General features: G+C 39.1%; 1 protein-coding gene across 1 annotated transcript in view; it reads right to left on the bottom strand.

Moving 5' to 3' along the window:
* The window catches only part of TNIP3 (TNFAIP3 interacting protein 3), a 36,701-nt gene extending 30,312 nt beyond the window's left edge, over positions 1 to 6,389 (bottom strand). Inside the window, exons 1-2 of the mRNA XM_088527694.1 lie at positions 6,338 to 6,389; positions 1,059 to 1,194 (exon numbers count right to left, since the gene is read on the bottom strand). Coding sequence (XP_088383820.1) covers positions 1,059 to 1,194; positions 6,338 to 6,345 — 144 coding nt within the window. The 5' untranslated portion in view covers positions 6,346 to 6,389. The remainder of the gene's footprint in view (positions 1 to 1,058; positions 1,195 to 6,337) is intronic.
* Between the last annotated feature and the right edge of the window lie 14,533 nt (positions 6,390 to 20,922).

Raw genomic sequence — 20,922 nt, 5'->3', positions numbered from 1 at the left:
CTTTTCCACAGAAATTTTAGCTCACTCTTCTGCACAGTAACTGCATATTTTAGTGCTACTTGATTCTGCTGCCTGTGCCGAGTTCTGTTTCACTATTTTTATTTCTCCCCAGAAGCTGGGAATCCCCTTTCCTCAGTGTGGGTTCTCTTTCACTGTGTTTCTAATCCCGCTGGTCTGACCCTGGGATGTCTCTAGGCTTAGTCCTGTTTCACACCTCAGCGTCATGAGTCATTTTAGAAATGGCAGTTTATGTGTGAAAAGAGCTACATGTAATATCATTTATCACAGTCATACCTTCTTTACCTTCTCATTAATACCCTGCCTGACACTTAGGGCTATTGCCTTCAGAGATTTCCTTCCCTCTATTGGAGTCACATAGGCAAGTAAGCATTCATCCCTTACAGCTGAGCATTAATAGAAAAACCTCTCACTCCTCCCTTCACAGTTTGCAGAAAACAGGAATTTCCTTTTGTCCTCCTGCTACACATAAAAAGCAATTTCTACTGAAGTGAAGAGAAAGTTTTTTAAATATTCTATCATGCTTCAATCAATAAAAAGAGTCCACCTTAGCAGGTTTTTCTATTTATGATACCACATAAGTGTAGGTTGAAAATTACAGCTTTCCTTCTTCACAGTCTTGTTCTTATGTATCTAAACATCTCCTAAAGGTCCTCCCAAAGATCTTTGTCCCCTACATCTCTTCTCATTTTCATTTACTTCCAAACTATTGAACATAGCAACAGAGAGGAACGATTGTGTTCTCAGGGTATGCAGTTTTGTGGATTATTATTATCCAAAAGTCAGAGCTGGCTACACATGCTGGCACTTTGGACAAACTGTTGGTTTTAGCTGGTACTTTAAAGTATTATAAAAAGTCTCTTCTCACTCAAACATCCTTATAACAGAAAGTAGCTATATCAGGAAAAAAAATGCATAATGAGCCCAGTACACCATTTCAGAAATCAAAAGTTTCCTGTATAACTGCTGAAGTGACAGGGAATGTCCCTGTGATGTTCTTCCTTCACAGATAAACTATTGCAAAAGAAAACCACATTTACCTTAAGGGAACATGAAGTTCCCTGATTGTTCGAACACTCTTGGGCAACAGGTCCAGGGTTCTCGCACAACTGGGAAGTGTTAGTCCTCTCTATCAGATTCCTTATTTCAACATCAAGCTCTTTGCTTTCACACCTGCTTAGAAAAACACAACATTATACTTTGTAGTTAATGCACAAAAACTTCAACTGCAGAAAAAGTATCAGTCATTTTCTTAATGCGATAATAGACAGCATGACTAGTTCTTTACAGATCTCCAGTTCCCTGTTCCCTGCTACACACAGAACCCAAAAGTAGAATCACACATAAGGAAATCCCAAGTGTTTTGCAATATACATTTATTTAAAATATTTAAACATCACTCATTATCAGTTTTACTATCTTGTATCTAGAAAATCATAGGAACCATTCTGGAGTTGTACAAGAACCGTCACGCTTCTTCCTGCTCTCTCCAAACTTGAAGAATGTTAAATTCAATTTTAACAAAAATGCTCTTGTGAACTCCAAAACTAGGGGCTCAAATGGCAAAGTTTTTTGGTAGTGTATTTTTATGTAATATTTCATAATATATCTAAAACGCATTTTCTTTTCCCTGAAAAATCCCTTTTAAGAACAATCTTGCAACAATGGATCTGTTCTATATCCTAAAATACTTGTTTTCTGGGAAAACACTGGGTATTTTTCAGCTTCTCAGCCAAGGAAACTCAAGACATAAATCCACCTAAGGACTTGCTCCAAATTTGCATAAAACAAGCAAGTAGGGACAAATCACTAAACACACTGTAATAGGGGAGTGTGACTTCAGAGAAAGGGCAAGACATAAATACACTCTCCCAGAAAACTAGACAAAGCTAAACTTTCAAAAAGCACTAGCTTATCTTGCACTCAGGCTTTCATTTCCCAAGCAGCCTAAAGCAAGACCTAAGCTTAAAATGGTGCATCACTAGAGCAGGAAAACAAACTGCGAGACTTAAAAACATTAGCAACCTATTATAGCAGTATCACATCCTGTTTTAGGCAGAAAATGTTCAAATTCTTCATTTGAACTACCAGAAATACTGAACATAGTTAGAATTTATGGGTTATATTTATTTCAGTTCGTACATGCCATAGGTATCTCACTGCATATTCTGGGGAAAATGTAAATGGACTAATGATAAAATTATCCAATAAACAAACCCATCTATCCAAATCATAGAAGTGTGGTGAATTTTAAGCTGAGAGCATCAAATGATTCAATTTATTCCTTATATTTATAAACAGAGACCTTAACAGCAGTAATTAAGTGAAACTGTTTGCAGAGGTACTTTACAGAAGAAAATTATACTTGTAATGAATATTAGAATAAAACAATTGTTAAGAGAGACAAAGTAGCAATTTTGAGGTGCAGTCCTGAGAACAGGAAAAGAGCAGCAGTAATAAATGGCAGGAGTGCAGTAGTTAAGTACTTGTGCAGGCTGCACTGATCTTCCCCGCTGGCTCAGAGACAGTGAGAAAGGATGTGTGACCTCAGCCTTTTGAGTTCAGAGCGTGAACCAGGCTGAAACACCCCATAAACATAGTGGGGTGCCTTTAAATACTTTTTCTCAGTCAGTAAATGTTCATTTATCTTCTCTGCTACTTGCAGTTTATACCTAGTACAAACCTGTACCTGTACCTAGTATTTACCTTGCGTTGCTACCTTTCTGTCTTCTCTGCTTGCTCCTTTCTGGGCAAGAAAAGGAACAAGAACCAGTTGTGCCAATATAAAAGGAAAAGAATCACAACCCTGTAATTTCCATGTTTCTGACATTATCACACAAGTCAGCAATTCTCTCACCTGGATTTCTGACCATCTTTGTTTTTCCCCTCTGTTTTTATACAAAGTTTTTTGAACAGAAACTCTCTCTCATTTTACCTGCATTTTACATCAGTATTGGCCTCTTCTAGAACTCAAAGGCTATGTTCACCATGAAACATGCGAAATGGTAAGTAACCAAATCTGGCACATAAATCCACTTCACAGGCCAGACTTTCAGAACACACAGATGGAGCACTTGAGTACTTCAAGTTGAACGTTACTAGGAGCTACCTCAGAACTGAGGGTTCTTGATAATTATTTGAACTTCCCCTGTTGGGCTGTAGAAGGCACTCTTTTTTTTTTTTTTTCCCCCAAATTACTTTTGGTTTTGTAAAGCTCAAAGATGCATTTCTGTATCAACATCCTTGCAGTGTTGCCACCTTTTTTCTTTTTCTTTCTTTCCTTTTTTTTTTTTTTTTCCATTAAATGAAGTACTTCATTTTTGCTAATAAAATAACATTGAAGAGAATAGGACAGCAAATATGCAAGAAATATGTGGCCAAAAAAACCCCCACATTTATCAAATAGACAGGTACCAGCTCTGCAGTCTTCTCCTGAGACAGCCCTTGTGAGCTCTTGGCTCTCCCTGGTGTTCAATGAGAATCTGCACTGCTGGTTATTAATAATAGCTACATGCCAACAATAGATAGAAATCTATTGCATTTACTGTAGAGGATAATGTAATATTCAGTAGGTACAACTAATTTGAGATAATAATTCCAGAGCTGCTGTGCTGGGCTCACTCGTGTGATTGGTGAAAGCACAAATGCACACCATAAGCAATTGTGAAAGAGGTTTTAGGCCAGGATTTACAGCCAGGTTCCAACATTGCAGAGATGTATTTTGAAGGGAAATCAATTCCAGAATCCAGGTGCTCAACAGACATGCTTCATGCCTACCTGGGTGGGCATTTCAGACATGGGATTATTTTTTGGATGAGATGGCCGCAAAGACAGCCATGGAAAGAAATGTATTTCTGCATTTGAATTATGGAGGATTAATTGAATTTAAACAAGGAAATAAACACACACACAGATTTCAAGGCAAACAACCCAGCTAATGTTTCCCCTTTTACTTTTTAGTGCACATGGTAAACCATTGGTTTACTCTCTGGAAAAGGCCTAATGTAAAGTTTAGGACCTTGATATTAAAGCTTTGCTCAGTTAAGACTAAATGATAAAGAATTTCTAATTTAAGAAGCAATGGGAAGAATAAGATCTTGCCAAAAAAACACACTTTTCTGGGAAGGTTTTGGAGCCTCATGGCCTATTACAACTTTTATAAGGATTAGCAACCAAATCTGGAGCTGATAGACAACAGTTAGCATGTCAGGCAATCCCTTACGAATCCACGGGGCTGTGCTAGCCTTCAACACCTTCAGGTCCTGCCTTCACTCACAGTTTAGGCTGAGTTTTGAGCCAAATCTCTAGAAATGGAGCTTCACTAATTCTACATTCGGTCTCACACAGAAGAGAGAGTCTAGTATGCATAAAGTATACTGCACTTTTCTATGCAAACACAGGAAAAAGAACACCTGTCTTTGCCAACTATGATTATATATTATACACACATACGCACAAGAGACTCGTGTATGCTTTCCAAGAGGCTGCTACTTACAGCATACAAATTTTGTATTATTTCTCCTTCAACTCTCTTGAATTAAAAAGTTTCACCAAAACAAACAATTAACCTAGTATTTCAGAAGCAAGTCAGCCATCAGCTGAGATCCACCTCACAAACAAATCTCATTTTCTTTAGAGCAAAATGGTCCTGCTGACAAAAAAAAAAAAAAAAGTGCTGTCACTATCACTTGGCAGCTAAGTGTGAGATCAAACATAATCCTACTTCATCTCCAAAGAGAGAGCTCCATAATGCAAGGTGTAGATAAGAGTTAAGCTTATGCACAGTGGGACTATGGCAGAGAAACTGCTTCAACTTTCACTCAAATCTACTCAAATCTGATCCAGACAAAACATCTGCCTATCACCCCATAAACATCCCTACACTTCTGTTCACTTTATGACAGAAGAATGGCGCTTTACAGAACATTTAATAGCCAGCAGCTGTTTGGCTGTCAAATGCCACATCTGGAGAAGCTGTGTGCTGTTAATGTGAATAGAAACAATTATTCTTTAATAGTTTTGCTTAATTTTAAGAATTACACAAATCACGACAACAAAAGAAGGCATGTTATTAATGGAAACACATCTGGTTTCTTGGAGAATAAGCCAAAAAAGGCCCCAATAATTAACTGAAGCTGGACCTATAATCTATTCCATCTCACTGAAGAAAATGTAAAACTGTTAGTACATAAGTGCTTAGTATTTTCCAGAGTTAAATATTTCCCTGAACAAATATGCTACATGCGAGAAGAAAAAGATCAGCCAGTTCACATGACATAATGTGTTACACATCTCAGTCCTGCTGCCCTGTGGAACTGAAGGTTCCTGTTCTTTAAATCGCATTTCACTATTAGTGCCTCACTTCTCCAACTTCCCATGTATATGTAAAGACAGGAACATCATTGCCATTTTACTTGGATCTTTTGCTTAATAATAGCACTAACAGATTTTTTTTTTCCTCCTGGATACAATTTAGGCTGAATTCTAACCTCAGGAAACCTGATAAAATGATTTCTATCAACTTGGTTGTTTTTGAAATGACACAAGTGAATTATGGATGAGTACCTCTCCAGGAAAACTAAATGGAGCATATTCACCCAGATGCATCACCCAACATTCAGCACTCAGCAGGTAGAAAGGGAGTTAAAGCTTTGACATGAAAAATGAATCAAATGGAAAACTCTACCAGGTAAAGCCATCAAATAGCATGTGCTTTCTGAGAAGATTAATTCTTTCATTGGAACACACACACAAAGAAACTGGTGTGGGAGATGGCAGTAAAGTGTTGAAAGACCTGAAAACTGAAAGATACAAAGCAAATACAGGGAGACAAATCTAAAGCAGAGTAAAAGTTATTTGTATTTTTCTCAAGCAACTGCTCTTTTTCAAGGAAGGCCAGTATCTAGGAAAGCTTGAACCCCTCTAGGGAGATCTTGTAGCCTCAGGAGGCACCTTTCTGAGACACACTCTGCTGTCGTCCCTTCTGCACTGCCTCTCCCATGGTCTCAGCCTGGGCACAAGGCCTTAACAAGCCACAGCTGGTAGAGGAAAACCAGCTTTGCTTAGTCAAGCCAGCTTCTTGCCTATAGTAAACATGAAGCAGCCGGAATGAAATAACAGAGGAAACCGGCTGCCCAAGGGTCTGCCTCACCACTCAAGGGCTTGAGCTGCCACTGATCAACCGATTAACAAATACAGGAAACACTCTATCATAAATTTTGAATAATATGACATAAATATGTTTCCTAAAAAAAAAAAAAAAACAGACAAAAAAATATAGTTTCAAAAAAAAACAGACAAAAAAAATATAGTTTCATACCTTTCCATCTCAACACGCTGGTTGGAACACAATTCTAGAAGATTCTCTACACCTTTATTCTTGCTTTTGAGCTGCTCACAACGAAACTGTTAAAATGGGGAGAAAAAAGTATACTTAGAGGAGAAATTAAGTTTTAAAAAAACAAGTAAATTTTAATGCATGATCACAATGAGAAGAAACACTCATGTCTTACCTGTATTCCTGTTTTCATATACGATATATAGCTGTCAAGTAAGCCAGGAATCTACTTCCCACCATCATACACTCAAAAGTTAACTACTCATAGTACAGCAGGCAGCAGCAACAGCTTTACAAGGCGAGAAGCAGCAGGAGTCTCTGATTGCAGTGGCAAGGAACAAAGTTGTCAGTAGCCATAAAAAACATTGCCAATATTGAAAAAAATATTCCTTAAAAAAATAGCAGTACCACTGTAGCTAAGGTTGAGAAGTGACTGCTATATAAAAATTGAAAAAAAACAACTATTTTAGGTACAGTTTGTGCATATCCTAAAACTGACCAGAAATGTTGCATGCTTCATGGAAGTATCCAATAGAACTAATACTGCAAATTTAGCTTCATTTGACCTGATATAGATCTGATACATCTTACTTGGACAGAGAAGAAAAAGGGCTTTTAAGTTATCACCCACAATTGATCCTGAATTGTTCCAGGACTATACAGCCTCCTAATAAGTTTTCTTCTGGTAAGGGCCAGCTCCTGTGTGGCCTGGCATTTCCAAAAATAAATGAGAAAGGAAACACTCGTGATGACCTCTTCTTGGACAGCAAGCATTGGAGCTGCTCTCATCATCTGTGGATTGGAGTGCATACATATAGTCACCAGGGAACTAGGGGCAGGGAAGGGGGAAATCTTTCCAAAGAAAGGACACCTATCAGGGTAATAGTAAGCAGGCCACACTTAGATATGCCCTGTCAAAAGCAAATTTCAAAGAAACAAAAACAAGCTTTTGGAGTTTTATGAATATATCATCATCTCTATGTGACAAAGAAGAGAACAGATGGTACAAAGACTGAGCCAGTGCCACCTCATTCATGAGAGCCCTTATTTTAAGGCTTATTACAGCCCTAAAAAAATTTCTTCAAGATCAGCAGGATATCTCTAGTTCACCTGACACGGAGCCTAGAAGTCTTCCTCTCTTCTTTAGATCAAATTAACAATAGCATTATTATAGCATTAGGTTTAGAAAACTGAAAGGTCAAGCACATCTTGACATAACTGCTACCCACTTTAAGGACAACAATGTGACCACTGAAATAAAGTGGGAAGTCATCAAGACTGAAACCTACTACTTATAGCCAAATGAGTTTTCAATTACAAGCCACTCTCTGTTGGTAACATCAACTTAATTTGAAACCACAGCTGAGCATTTTGCAGAAATCATTCTGCTTCATCTAAGTGCACAGCAGAAATTGAAAATAAATGGTTGCCAGGAAAAGATCCGAGGCATTTGGCTTTCCTCTCCTTTTCAATTCCCATTTCACACCATTTAAATGCATTTGGTAATCACCAACTACAATAATGGTATTAAGGAAAAAAAAAAAAAATCAGTTTCCACCTGCAACTTGATTTCAGCTTGTCAAAGTTTTGTGAGTGTCTGTTTAATCATTACAAAAACTCATTGAAGTATGGAACGTTGTATTCATTTGATTTCAATGGAAGCTGCAGATATCTGATACTGATGAGAATTATATCTTTGTAATTACATATTTGGGGGTGTCTAAACTTAGCTTCGCATGTCTACCTTAAAACATTAATTTTGAGGAATGCCAGCATAAAATGAAAACTTCCAGTGCTCACCAATATAACAAAAAATAAAATGAAGCAACTAAACCAAAACTGACCATACTGATCTGAAAAAAAAAAAAAAAAGAAAAGAAAAAGAAACAGAATTCAGTCTGCTATTCCATCTTAATTTACCCCACTGGGCTTAGACATTTCAGTAGCCTCAGATCAACGTGCCGACTTATGCCCAGTAATAAAGCCCATGTGCTAAACACAGGATATGTTAAGGAGATGCAGGCTAAACATTACTTAGTAAAAAGGATTCCATGTTGGTAAAATTCATCCAGCAAAAGGCAACAAAAGTGTTGAAAGTCTAAGTGGCGGGGGAACGGCATGAAGGACACGGAAGCTATTGCCTTATCAGCGTCTCACTTGCCGGCTGTTGGAGGCAGAGCAGCGCCGCAGGCCCACGAGCCGTATGGAGAGGCGCTGCGGGAGCGTCTGGCACCCAGCACTGGGCGCTCTCACAGCTCAGTAGGTCTGTCCAAACCTGGCAGGCCAAACTGGGCTAAATCTACAATTATGAATTTGAAAGAGGATGGTCTAGGTTGCTGCAAACCTTGCATATGTTTGGTATGAAAATAACGATAACCTTTTACAACTATAATATTAAGTGTAATGCTTTAGTTTTTTATTACATTAGACAACTCAAAGCCCAGATGGATAAAAATCAGCTAAGTCAAAAGTTAAAGTTCTGTAGAAAACAGGAGGTTATAATAGTCACATAAAATTCACGGATGTTCTCCTTTCAATCAAGGCTTTTAAGGGCAGGAACACTTTGGATTACAGAATTACAACAGGATTCATTCCACTCACACATTTACACATTTTAGTAATTATTGAAAATCTCTGGCAAAAAAAGAAAAGAAAAAAAAAAAGAAAAGAAAAAAACAGCACATGAAAATACTGTGGTACTCTCTTCCCCTCAACAATTCATCAGTGCTTCAGTAATAATCAAAGCCCTAAATACTTCCTAAATATATCTGAATAGACCCAGAAAACTCTTTCTGGTCTAAGCCTCTTGCATTAAAAATAAAAATGTTTTCCACATACAAAAAAAATGCATTAAGGGAGAAGTCTCCTTCCCAAGGAATGACCAGATGGACTCAATCTCTTTAAAACAATAATTACAACAATAACCACAGACAGACACTCATCAAGTTAGAGTTTCAAAATGTTCTCCTGCTCCCTTTTCCCAATCATGTGTATGGTTTGTTAAACCCTGAGCTACTCTTGCTTTGTTTCCTATCCTATTCTGTAGGATACAGAAGTCTACAAGTCTTTCTACAAGTCTAGTTCTAGCAGAAGCATATCTCATTTTTCCCAACCCTGCTCCATAACTCACTTATTTCGCAGTTGTGCCAATGTGATACTTTGTGGGGATAGAATGCAAAATGGATTTCAGAAACAAGCCAGCCTAAAGAAGGTTGCTTTGTTTTGTCTCTTTGTTCAGCTGGGTCAGCTTAGTAACTCCATTTGGCAGAACACCAGCACAGAGAAAGGCCCAGTGGCACTGCATGAATGGATTCCCTATCACAAGGGAGGAGCAGTCACTTTCTGCCCAAGGAATTAGTGGGATATGGGAACCTTTTTTGCCACCAGATAAAACAGTAGTAAACTATACCCTCTATCATTAAAGTAAGGGATTTAAAATGAAATTATCCTTATGCTTATTCAACAGAACTAAAAAAAAAAAAAAATGTTGTGAAAGCAGCAGGGAATAACAGTATATATTTAAAAGTTGGTTAGGAAGCTATGGATAAGAAACAAACTCATGAACAAGTTACTTTCTCAGTAATACCCATTTCTGAATTGCAGAAGATTCAGGGCCTAACTATAACAGACAGAGTGAGTCAACTTGCCTCATTTCAGTAATATCCGTATTGCAAAGACAAAACGGAACACACATAATCATAAAGGCTGTTGATAAACAAGGTGACAGGTTACTTTATCTGTGTGTACGCTGTGTAGGAGGAGTGGGAGGAAGAAGTGGATTATTTACTGTAACTGTGATCAAAATTGAAGAAAATGCCTTTTTTTTTTTTTTTTTTTTTTTGTTAAAGGAATCCTAAGCAACACATCCTGGAATAAAATTTTTTGCCCTTCGTTTCTGAAGTCAGCTATGAAATACAATATTTCTATGGGTTCCTCCTGTCTAGATAGTTGCAAATTTGGTATTTATAATAGGAATAGTAATTTGTGCATCTATCCTTGAACCAGCCATTTTGCGTCTTGGGGTTTCTGCAACCAACTGTCTTCACTGAAAATATGACTTCAGCCTTGTAAATGCAACACAAGACAAACGCACAAACACAACAGAACTGCCAGGACACTCTCTCCTGCATGCCTCCCACCAGTTACTTCCTCATGAAGCACGGAAATGCCATTATTAGACATTTGCTGACCAAAATTAAAAATCTGAAGTAAGAATTTTGTCAGAGAGATTTAAAATTCTTCAATCCCAGCATCCCAACTACATTCAGATAAAATGAAACAGATACCTGCTCTGCATGACGCAGGAGGATTTCTCACCGTTAAATATCGTTTTCCTTGGTTAATATATCAGCAGATTTGGAAGAATAAAAGCCCACTCCCCTCAGATTCAGTAAGCATGCAAACTAACATGAAAGGCTACAAAACGTAAGATCAGCACCTAGTCACAGATGACTATGTTACTAATGTGCAAAAAAGTTACGTTAGAAGTGAGCAGGAGAGGTCAAAGCCACATGCAATACACCTCAATGTTCTTTGTAGTTTTCTCGAATGCTACAGTCACCCTATCTCTTTTAGAAAAAGAGGAAAAAAAAATTACTGGAAAAGTTTAAAAGTGAAGCCAATCATTTGTACACAAATCTGGGTGCAAAAACAGTGATTCTTTGACCATATCTATTGTATACATTTTTTATGAAGGCAAATCAATGTTAATGGAATATAAATTAGCTCAAAAATACAAAAAACACATCAATTAAAAAAAAAAAAACCTTGACAATACATATATTTGATTAATTTCTGCTGGCTTGGTAAGAGAATTTTAAGTAAGCCAAATACACAGACAAAAATTTCTGCAACACACTAGGAATATTAACTGTATTCCACACAACAGTACTGTGTGAAGTCATTCCAATGGTATTTTGCTCATGATCTGTATCTAACTTTAATGAGCACGTCAATTATTCTGAAGTTGGCAAGATGAGAAGAAGTTCTGGGCTGTTTGCTAAATGTCAGCTTTAAATTACGCAGTGAACAAACTGTTTCGTTATCATTCAGTGATAAGAGGTTGAACGGGAAACATTCCAGGAGATAAAATATAGGAAAAGGTAAACAAGCTGCAGAAAAAAAGCACAGTTAAATTAAGTATTACATTCATTAATAGAGCCCAAAATGCTTTTTGCTTGGTTTTTTTTTTTTTTTTTCTGAACTATTTTAAATGTAGCTCTCACTACAGCATATCTGGGATGTTATGACAGGAAAGTAAAAAGGGGAGGCTTTCTTTTGTAACCCAAAGCAAGAAATAAAAGGCATAAGATCTCTTAACTCCAATAGCTTGGAAATTAAGTCTGTGAAATATAAAGGTCTCAGTATGTTATCAGAAAGACAAACACTCCAAGTAAGGGAGTCATGCAGCTGGGAAGCAGGGAGTTTGTGAGAAAAGAATTAAGGATACAGGCAGACCTACCTACAAAAAGTAGTACAACTGCAAAAACATAACTTGAACAGGGAGAAAGGAAGAAATTTATGATTTTGATCCTAAAAATCCTAGGGTAAAAATGAGCAAGAAAAGCCCATAGAAGTGTAGGAATGATCAGACAAGTTGCAAAAAGCCTGGAATTACTTGACTAGCATGAACACTCATCTCAAGGCACTTTTCAGAGACCTGTAAAAAGTATACTCTTTTCCATACATCTTAGTGTGTGCGCACTTCTGAAAATTTTTTAATATTGCTGCTAGATATTAGGATTCTGCAAGCATTATATTGTATTCTAATAAGGATCCAGAAGCAAGTAAAGCAAAGATAACCTTTAAGTTTTCTTTCCCTACTTTCTCACTGTTTTGCATTTTATAATCCTCACAAATGTACTGAGAACTTTGAGACAGGAGAGAGAGGATAGCCCAGAGCTCCTAGTTATCCTACTGCATTTGTGGCCCCACCAGAAAACCACACTGGTACTGAAAATGGAAGGGTTAATTCCAATTATGACAGTTGTACTACTGACAGCAGCATATTTTAATGATACATTTTGACTGAGTAATTAAAAAGGAGGAAAAAGCATGCACAAATGTTTGCTGCCTTCTCCTTCACACAAACCTTATCTCAACAGTGCTCCCAGCTCCCTGTGTTTTTAACTACTAATCCTTGAATACACCATTTCAGATTTACAGTGCTGTGCCTCCAAAAATTCTTTCTTTTAGTTCTGAATCACCCACAAATCGTATCTAGATTTTGGAAAAAAAAAATTGTGGCAGACATGGCTGAAGAGCCCTCCTGCCTCCAAACCACAAGCCCAGCTACAGAAGTCCTATACCTGATTAAATCAGGCTGTAGTGCTGGGAATATCCTAAACCCTACACAACAGGCAAAATTTGCTAAAAGTTTCAATAAAAGTGTTATTCAACTAAAGAAGGTGGGTTAATGTATTATACACTGTACCCGTGTATCATTTAATTTAAAATAATTGTTTAATATGCTGCAAATGCCTCATCTGGAAATATGCCTTCAATATTCTTATACGCTTCATTATCTAACTTTGTAAAAGAAGAGAGTTAAGGGCCTTTGCTACAGCTATTCTACTCATAAATCAGTTTTAAAAGTTACGTAAAAAGCTATTAAAAAAGTACTAGTTCCAATATCAGCTTTGGGATTTAAGGTCTTTTTGATAAACAAAGAAAAGTGAAGAGAGGCACATGATTTCACTCTGAGCTAAGCAAAGACCCATTGATGAGAGCTTTAAATTGATGCCGAAGTTACTCACCATTTTCAGGCTAGGTGTTTGCCTCCTTGTTGCTAGATTAGGATGCACTAGTCTCAATGAAGGCTTATGAACGCTCTTGAATCAAACGATAGCTAAGTGGTTTAGAGACCTCTATATATATTTATTTATTTATATATATAGCTATCAAGGTTTAACCTACACCCACGCTTAGGGAAACCCCTTTCTTAAAGTCATTCTAATGTTGAGAATATATTCATAACTCAAAATAAATACAGCCCACACAGATTCACTTGAAAGCACTGCTTCTGAGAGACCACAGAGGATTCCCTCTCGTTCTTCTGATCAGCATGGAACAGTGACACAATACTACACCTACGTCAGCCCATCTGCCAGAGCAGCGCTGTGGGCAAAGCAGCGGTACAAGACAGTGGAAAAGTTAAATCAATTCAAAGGTATATAGCACAAATATTAATCTCGAAGTAGAACAATTTACTGTAAGGAGTAGATAGGTCAGACACCCATTTCTAGGAATGCATTTTAATTAGAATTTACTCTAAAGGTTTCCCTACAGAAATAGTACTCAATTCTAGCAGCCCTACAGCCTCCCCATCAGCAGGCATTCAGCGCTCGCTCCCACCAACAAACACCACGTTACTGCATCCGATTTGCTCTCTGAGGAGGAAGACGTAGAGAGGTGGAGACTGCAGAAGTTTCACCCAGACAAGAAGTGATACAGCAGTTTTGAGAACATACTGCTCAGTTTAGGATAGAGTCCACTGCACATAGAAGTTGATTAAGCAAGTCTCATGGATGACAATAAAAATCAGCACTGTCAAGTCAAAGATCCATACGTTCGTTTTTAAGCCTGACTCTTTCATTGGTTTCAGTTTCAATGACAACAAAACTTTGCAGCTCTGCACTGAGAAATTACTCTGATGTTCTAGAAGGCTCCTGTCATTTTCATTGCTGAACGCGCTACTGATCTGACTGCCCTGAAAGCTTTTCCATCCTCCTAGCTGCTCAGGATTCAGTTGTCCAGCCATTTACCCTCTGCCACCGCCCCCCCCCCCCGCCCCATACACACTCTCTGACCATCCCCAAATTCATATCCTATTCATTGCAGGCTCACAGAAACAGAGCTACTCTGTAAGTATTCGCAATTAGAGTAGTGGAAACAACAGGCCAGAGTCAGGATGTCAGAGATCAAGGATTGATTCTTTCTGATCATCTGAGGGGACTTTAACTCCACTTGTACCTCCTGGATTAAGTTAAGCCCTCCTGGTCTTAACTGCTTGAATGACAGTGATTTTTCCAGTCTTTGTAAGAGCAAAGCTCAGTAATGCTAAGTACTTATTTGCAGTCTTCCACTGTGTATTAAGTATTTACCATTACTGAGTGACCAAAGAAATGACTCCCTGGTCTGAGGTTTCAGACTTCTAAAGCTGAGAGTTCAGCTTTAGTATCTGCCTGGTTAAAATAACTTATCAGAGCAGCGTCCTATTCGCTCAGCACCACAGTCACTACTTCTTACTCTGACCTCTAGCTAGGTATATCTAAGTATTTATAAAATGCAGATCAGTGGCAGCAGGGGAGATTGTAACCAAATCCCCAGAAAAAAAACTCAACAGCAAACTGCTGGAGCACTGTCTTGGGAGAAAAGGGACATGTCAAATCCTTCTCAAATCCTCAAATCCTTCTCAAATCCTTCTAAGCAGCAGAAGCAATTGAAGCTGACAGATGCACCTCAGACACAAGTGCTTTCTCCCTTGGATGAGTGATTAACGAAGGTGTGCAGAAAATCCCGCTGTCAATAACTGAATGTCCAAAAAGGAGACAGAGGAGTCCTAAAACTTTATTCGAATAAAGGGAGAGTCCACTGGGCATATCCCTGTGGGGTCTCTCAAAATGCTGGAGGACGCAGCCCCTCTTTTATCCTAATTTCCCGACCGAGGGGCGCCCTCTCCTTTTCCCCATTGGCCAAGGTACACAGAAGTTACAGGCTTCCTGGCCCGCCTATACCAAACTCCTGCCATCTGTTCTCACCTAAGGTCACCTGACTCCTTTGTCCCCTTTGCTGAAGAATGTGGGGGAATTCCCTTATTTCCCTTATTTGTAAAGGCCCCCCAACTCTTGGCAGATGGCTCTTTTTGTTCCACTCACTCATGGCTCTGCTCAGTCTCTCCCCTTCCTTTGTCCTGCTCTTCAGCCAGACTGTGGGGAAATCCCCTTATTGGTGAATACACAAACTTGAGCATTCTGCTCACAGGGAATAGCATCACTTCTTGCCAGCAATGGGCTCTCGAAGCACCTGGTCAATCTAACTTCTATTTCCCTGACTTACTTTGTTCTGGAACAGCCTTCTGCATTGGACAGATCAACGTGCCTAATTTTTATGGGATTGTAAGTAGTTTGGCAGGTGGTTATTTTGTTGTCATCTGCCAGCTCTGCAGCAATGATGGAGCTAAATTGTTATTTTTCCACAGATGCTGATAACAAGTTCTCATTACCCATCACACTTCACCATTGCGGTTTCTGCCAGCAAGGCCAGGAAAACAAACAAAACCAAAAACATCAGATTGCTCCTAGTATAGGACTAAGCAAATCAGAAACGTTAGGCCTTCTTAAACAGGTGCTGTTTTGTCTGAAAGGCCATATGCCATTCCCTGAGCCATGAAAAAAATGACCACAAATGCCAGCTTATAGTATATGTTTCTGAAATGCAGAGGGTTTACAAATATGGGAGCTGAGCAAACCTTCTGCATCACACACACGTGTGTTAGAGTGCTCAGCTGTTTGCACTGCTTCTCAAGGACTATTCCCAAAGCATGCAGGCCAGGGAGGTGCACTCCCCTATGCACTAAAGGAACAGCTGCTTTCTGAAAATAAGATAGATAACACAATCCTTCCTTCTCCCACAGGACAGGAGATGAAAACATGGGCTTTTTTCTTTCCTATTAAAACCAGTTTAATAACGTGCTTGTGTCCAACAGCTATATGGTTTCGTTTTGAACTCTTGTAAATGGTAGTGATATGAAAGCAGTGACATTTTCATTACAGCAAAGCACACACAACAAAACATTTTGTGGAGGCAGAGAAAAAACAGTCTATGGAAAGAAGTGAAGGGGGAACCCTTTCTCGTGACCTCCAGTGGAAAGTTGTGGGGTACAGCAGAAATCACATATTCATCTTTCTACCTGACTTCCCTCTCCACAGAGAAAAGGAAAACCCCTTTAGCTATGCCACAGCATGCTATAACTGAACAATAACAGTTTCACTGCCTCTCCAGGCAAACACTTAACTACACAAAATCCAAACTGGATGTCTGCCATTCAAATTATTTTGTTGTCCACAGAGGAACTCTTTGTTTAGGCACTTTCCATAAGGGAAAAATAAGGAAATGAATTAGAAAAAGTTTAATATAATGCAAAGACAGCAGCTTAGAGTACTGGATCCTCCATGCCTTGTAAAGGGCTTAATTGGCATGTAAGTGTTATTGAGCAAAGAGCACTAGTCTTCTGGAAAGGAAGCTGAAGACAGACTTGCTGCCCAGGAAGTTTCTGAGATTTACTCTAAAGAAAGTTTAAACTTAATACAACACTTAGGACGTTAAGAATTAATCCTGCAGGACCTAGGCAGCCTGTTGTTCTCAGCATAGGCATTACATACTCGCAGTCTGCAGCTTCTTCTCCTCTCTTGCTATATCAGTGAGAACTGCTCCCACACACTTATATTTCTGTCAAGCTAAAATACTCTCCCTGCTTCGCTCGAAAATATTCACATGCCCAAGATAAGAAAGCACCCATCTGAGGCAGTCATCCCAACTGTCATGTATTTGAGGCAACTAAACATTGGGGTGGGTGCACCTTGTCACACGCTTCAAACAGAAGTGAAACACACTTCTGTGTTCACAGATGAGGCTTTCCTAGGGAGGAAGATACTGCTGTCCAGTTCCGCTCCAAATTTTAGTGAGCGGCTTTCAATTTAATTTGGATTCAGTCAGCTTTTCATGAGAAAAGTCGATGCACTTCCCAGCCTTTTGGACTCTACTTGCTATAAGACTTTCTGCTTAGCAGCGAAGGGATGACCACCCACAACAAACTTTTCCTTTTTATACTGAAAAAAATTTAGTGCCCCAGTTTTAAATAAGGTCTTGAATGAAGACTCAAATAATTATGACCCAAACAGATATTTTTATGCTGTTTCACTGGATGTTCATTAAGAGGTTCTTCATGGGAAACAATGGCAAGGGAAGGAAAAACTAAGGCACCTTATGTTCTCACCTCCCTCCTGCCACTGATCTCTTTACTATTAAGTCAACTCCCAACTCAGGTTCTGCTCAGAGGCGTCCGTTCTCCTTTCTCGCCAAGACAACCTCCTTCAAGCTGTATTTTAAAGGAACAGCCAAATCTTTTTGGAATCAGGTGGTACATTCCCATTTATTTCAATGAATTTGGCCTTCCCCATCACTACTACAACAGAACAGCCAGATACTGAAAAGAGGCTTTAAAATAGGCCAGGAAAAGTGCTAACAGTACACCATGTCAGCGTCAGCTGTCCATTCCATGAACTTTAAACATGCAGCACAGTGTCAAGGAAATTTCAATAGAAACTTTTTTTTTCCCCTTTTTCCTTTTCTACTTTCTACACAAATAACTGACCAGAAGAAGGTGCCTTCTCCCAGGCAATGTTTGCAGTAGACCATGGATAAGCAATGGAAATGAAGAACACATCACTTCTCTGAAAAAGGTATGCTGGTTGTTGGCAGACAGGAAGAAAAGTGCTTTGCATGCAAGCAGCGTGGTGAGAGGACACATACATGTCCACTAAATTTCATACAAAGATTGAATTATTTCCACATTTCTCTGAAAGATATGTGGACCTTCAGCCTCTCCTTTCATGGCTAATACTCAGCATAACTGACAGTGGAAGGCCTTCCTTTTTTTTTTTTTTTTGCCCCCTCACCCATTAAAAAAATCTAAAAAAACCTCTGTGCATCACACTTTTAAAGGAGGCTTAAATCAAAGTAGAGAGTTGCTTGGTCAGATAAACATGCCATTATTACCCACAAGTCTTTTGAATGCTAGCAAGCAGTTATGTTTTCCTCAAGCTAATTTCACAAAAAAAGGTATACTCAGCTTTTGCAAAATACCAGCAAATGGTGAAAAGAGAATAAGCCTATATAAAAGGATGATTCAGACAAAATATGTCCATAGCACTTAAATACCATTGTAAAAAAAATAAAATAAAAAAATCACACTGGAAGTGTTAGACAGCTCCATCCCATGTTTATCTTTATTCATCAGAGACATTCCTCACATCATTAAAAAAGAATGTCACCTAAGTTCACTGGTCCAGGGTAAGGTCCCTTAAAAGTATTTTTTTCCTAAGGAAGTCTCCTCAAACTCAGTCCAGAATATTTTAAAAATATTTCTTCTCTAAAAGCATTAGTCAAAGGCTATGAAAATTGTACATATCTGTGGCTTTTACTAACTTACTTCTTTTCCAGCAATATGCTGTAAAATCAGCAGCAAGATTCTTTTTAAAAATCAGAGTGTTAGTGCAGGGCCTTCAGCAAGGTTGAGGTCCTTTGCAGTGCTTAATAACCACCAGATCGTCAGCATCTCAGTATGTGAAACATTGACATGACTTGCTATTAACATGGTGCCTTTTGCATTTTTTACATACAGCTCAGAACAAAATTCAAATTGCCAAATTCCATTTCAATAAGACCTAAAACCCAGCAGGTGCCTGTGCGCATGGGGGAAAAAAACAGAAGATCTTTCTGAGGTAAGCAGCAGTGAATAAATTCTTCTCATGCAGCACAGAGAAATGCAAGGTAGCCATCACCTACAGAACAGGGGAGTTAAGATAACAGCCAGAAGAAACTCTCAAGTAAACTTTGAGAACTAAGAAGGAAATCCTGAGCTGAAAGATGGAGCAAAATGAGTCTTCTGAGAAGACACCTGGACTTTCTGTTATGCTCTGTAGGCAGGAGAACGAAAGACCTTGGGCTATTACAAACCGAAATTTCCAACTCCCGTGTGTACACATGGGCACACACACAGATTATGGATCTGATTATGCTTCAGCAAGATAAGCAGCTTCAGCCATTACTATCAAAGAGTGATAGATGAGAGTCTCAGAAAGCAACAGCTTCAAGCAACATAGCCACAGACAACAGTAATGTAGACACAAGGTTGATCAGATTTATCATCTAGTCAATTTTGAATGCATAACACACAACACAATACCCCAAACTAGACTCTGCTTTTTGTTGAAGAAATTCTAATATTGATTAGTGAGAACTCTAGAGATACATAACTGGTAGTACTATTTTCAACTTGAGATTGGTTTTGATCCATTGAACTCTTAAGTTGTTTACTCTTACTGGAATTGGCATTATCACAAATTTAACATGCAATACCAGTGAGAACACTGCTTGTTCTCTACAAACTGCTTGTTACCCTACAAACCCCAAACCTCACTGTTTTAAACTACAACCTATGCAATGGAACAGGATTATATATAGTAGCAATACAATTTAGCAGTTCAAATCCCCTTCAGTTTGAAGCAAACAGCAGCAGTGACTCACTACAAAGCATTTAAGAGGGGATTTCCTACTGAAGTAAAACATCAATGAAGAGCAAACAAACTTCAGCTAAGAGGAAGGCAAGAGGGAGATCAAGGATCGACTCGAGGCAAACCCTCATACAGGAGCAGTGATGGCTTGTTCAGCTAGTGTTGCGTGATCCGGACCCATCTGTCATTCCAAAAGCGAAAGCAGAAGAGCCTTCGCTCTAAAACCCAACAGCCAACACAAGGCTGCCTTTCCTCAGGCAGCAGTGGTTTTGTAGCGTTTGCTTCAGTCTGGATTCTGGCAGGGAAAGAACAAGCACACGCTTGACCCACAATATTATATTCTGACACATACCTAGCCTTCCTTTCAACTACTGCACAACCCAATAGAAAATGAGATTATTAAGAACCAGGCGATTACCCAATGTCTGGGCTCCATTCCATGAGTCAGAGTGGAGCAGTCTACAGCTTTCAGTAAGTATGAAGGTCATTTTTGTAATTACTGTTTCTAGTAAAGAAAACTCCCACATAGAGCAAAAGTAGGGGGATGGTTATAATTTATGTGGGACATTTCATATGTGGGCTGAGTGAATGTGGGATGCCTCTGCCTTTAGCATGAGTGCCTAGGAGTAGGTTTTTCGGTAGCTGGGTAAGTGGCCAGTGAGGCAGCTTCTCGAAGAGCCCAGGCTCACCAGGTACATCCGCAGCACTCGCACTACCAGGGATAGGTCACTAGTGGGCGGAGGAGGGAGCTGGGGCTGTTCTGCCACTGACTCACAGCGCTGCCTTGCCCAGTCGCACCAGCTCTGTCTGCTACTGTGCAGTAAGCCCAGCCGAATGCTTGTACTGCGCTCGGTCCTCAGACAAAAGCTATTACTGCAGAGTACAGCTTCACTTTGGTATGAAATCTGAACTGAGCCTAGCTCATGTGCACTTTCATTACTACAAAGGGATGGGATGGAGACAGTGCCAGGAAGAAAAAACAAAAAACAAAAAAAACAAAACAAAACAAAAAAACAAAAAAACTCACTCTGCTATATGCTAGTCCTACCAGCTACCTAGGCTGTAGGACACAAGGAGTAGGAAATCAGTTACTATTTCATTGAAAATCTCATTTCAAGTGCAGGAGTAGGAAGCAGATTCAGATTCATTAAAATGAATGCAGTTTGAGGGGTAGCAAAAAGCTTCATTTTTCCACAGCAAAGTGCCAGCACTTCCACCAGCTCGCTGGCTAAGCCTTGATCACCGGTTAGAAGTGGTCAGACTCTTCATTTG

The sequence above is a fragment of the Tinamus guttatus genome, unplaced genomic scaffold (assembly GCF_059628265.1).
Source record: "Tinamus guttatus ecotype Peru unplaced genomic scaffold, ASM5962826v1 Tinamus_guttatus_pri_ptg000288l, whole genome shotgun sequence".
Taxonomy (NCBI): domain Eukaryota; kingdom Metazoa; phylum Chordata; class Aves; order Tinamiformes; family Tinamidae; genus Tinamus; species Tinamus guttatus.
Note: the sequence above shows the minus strand (reverse complement) of the source record. Positions and strands in the feature narration are given on the sequence as shown.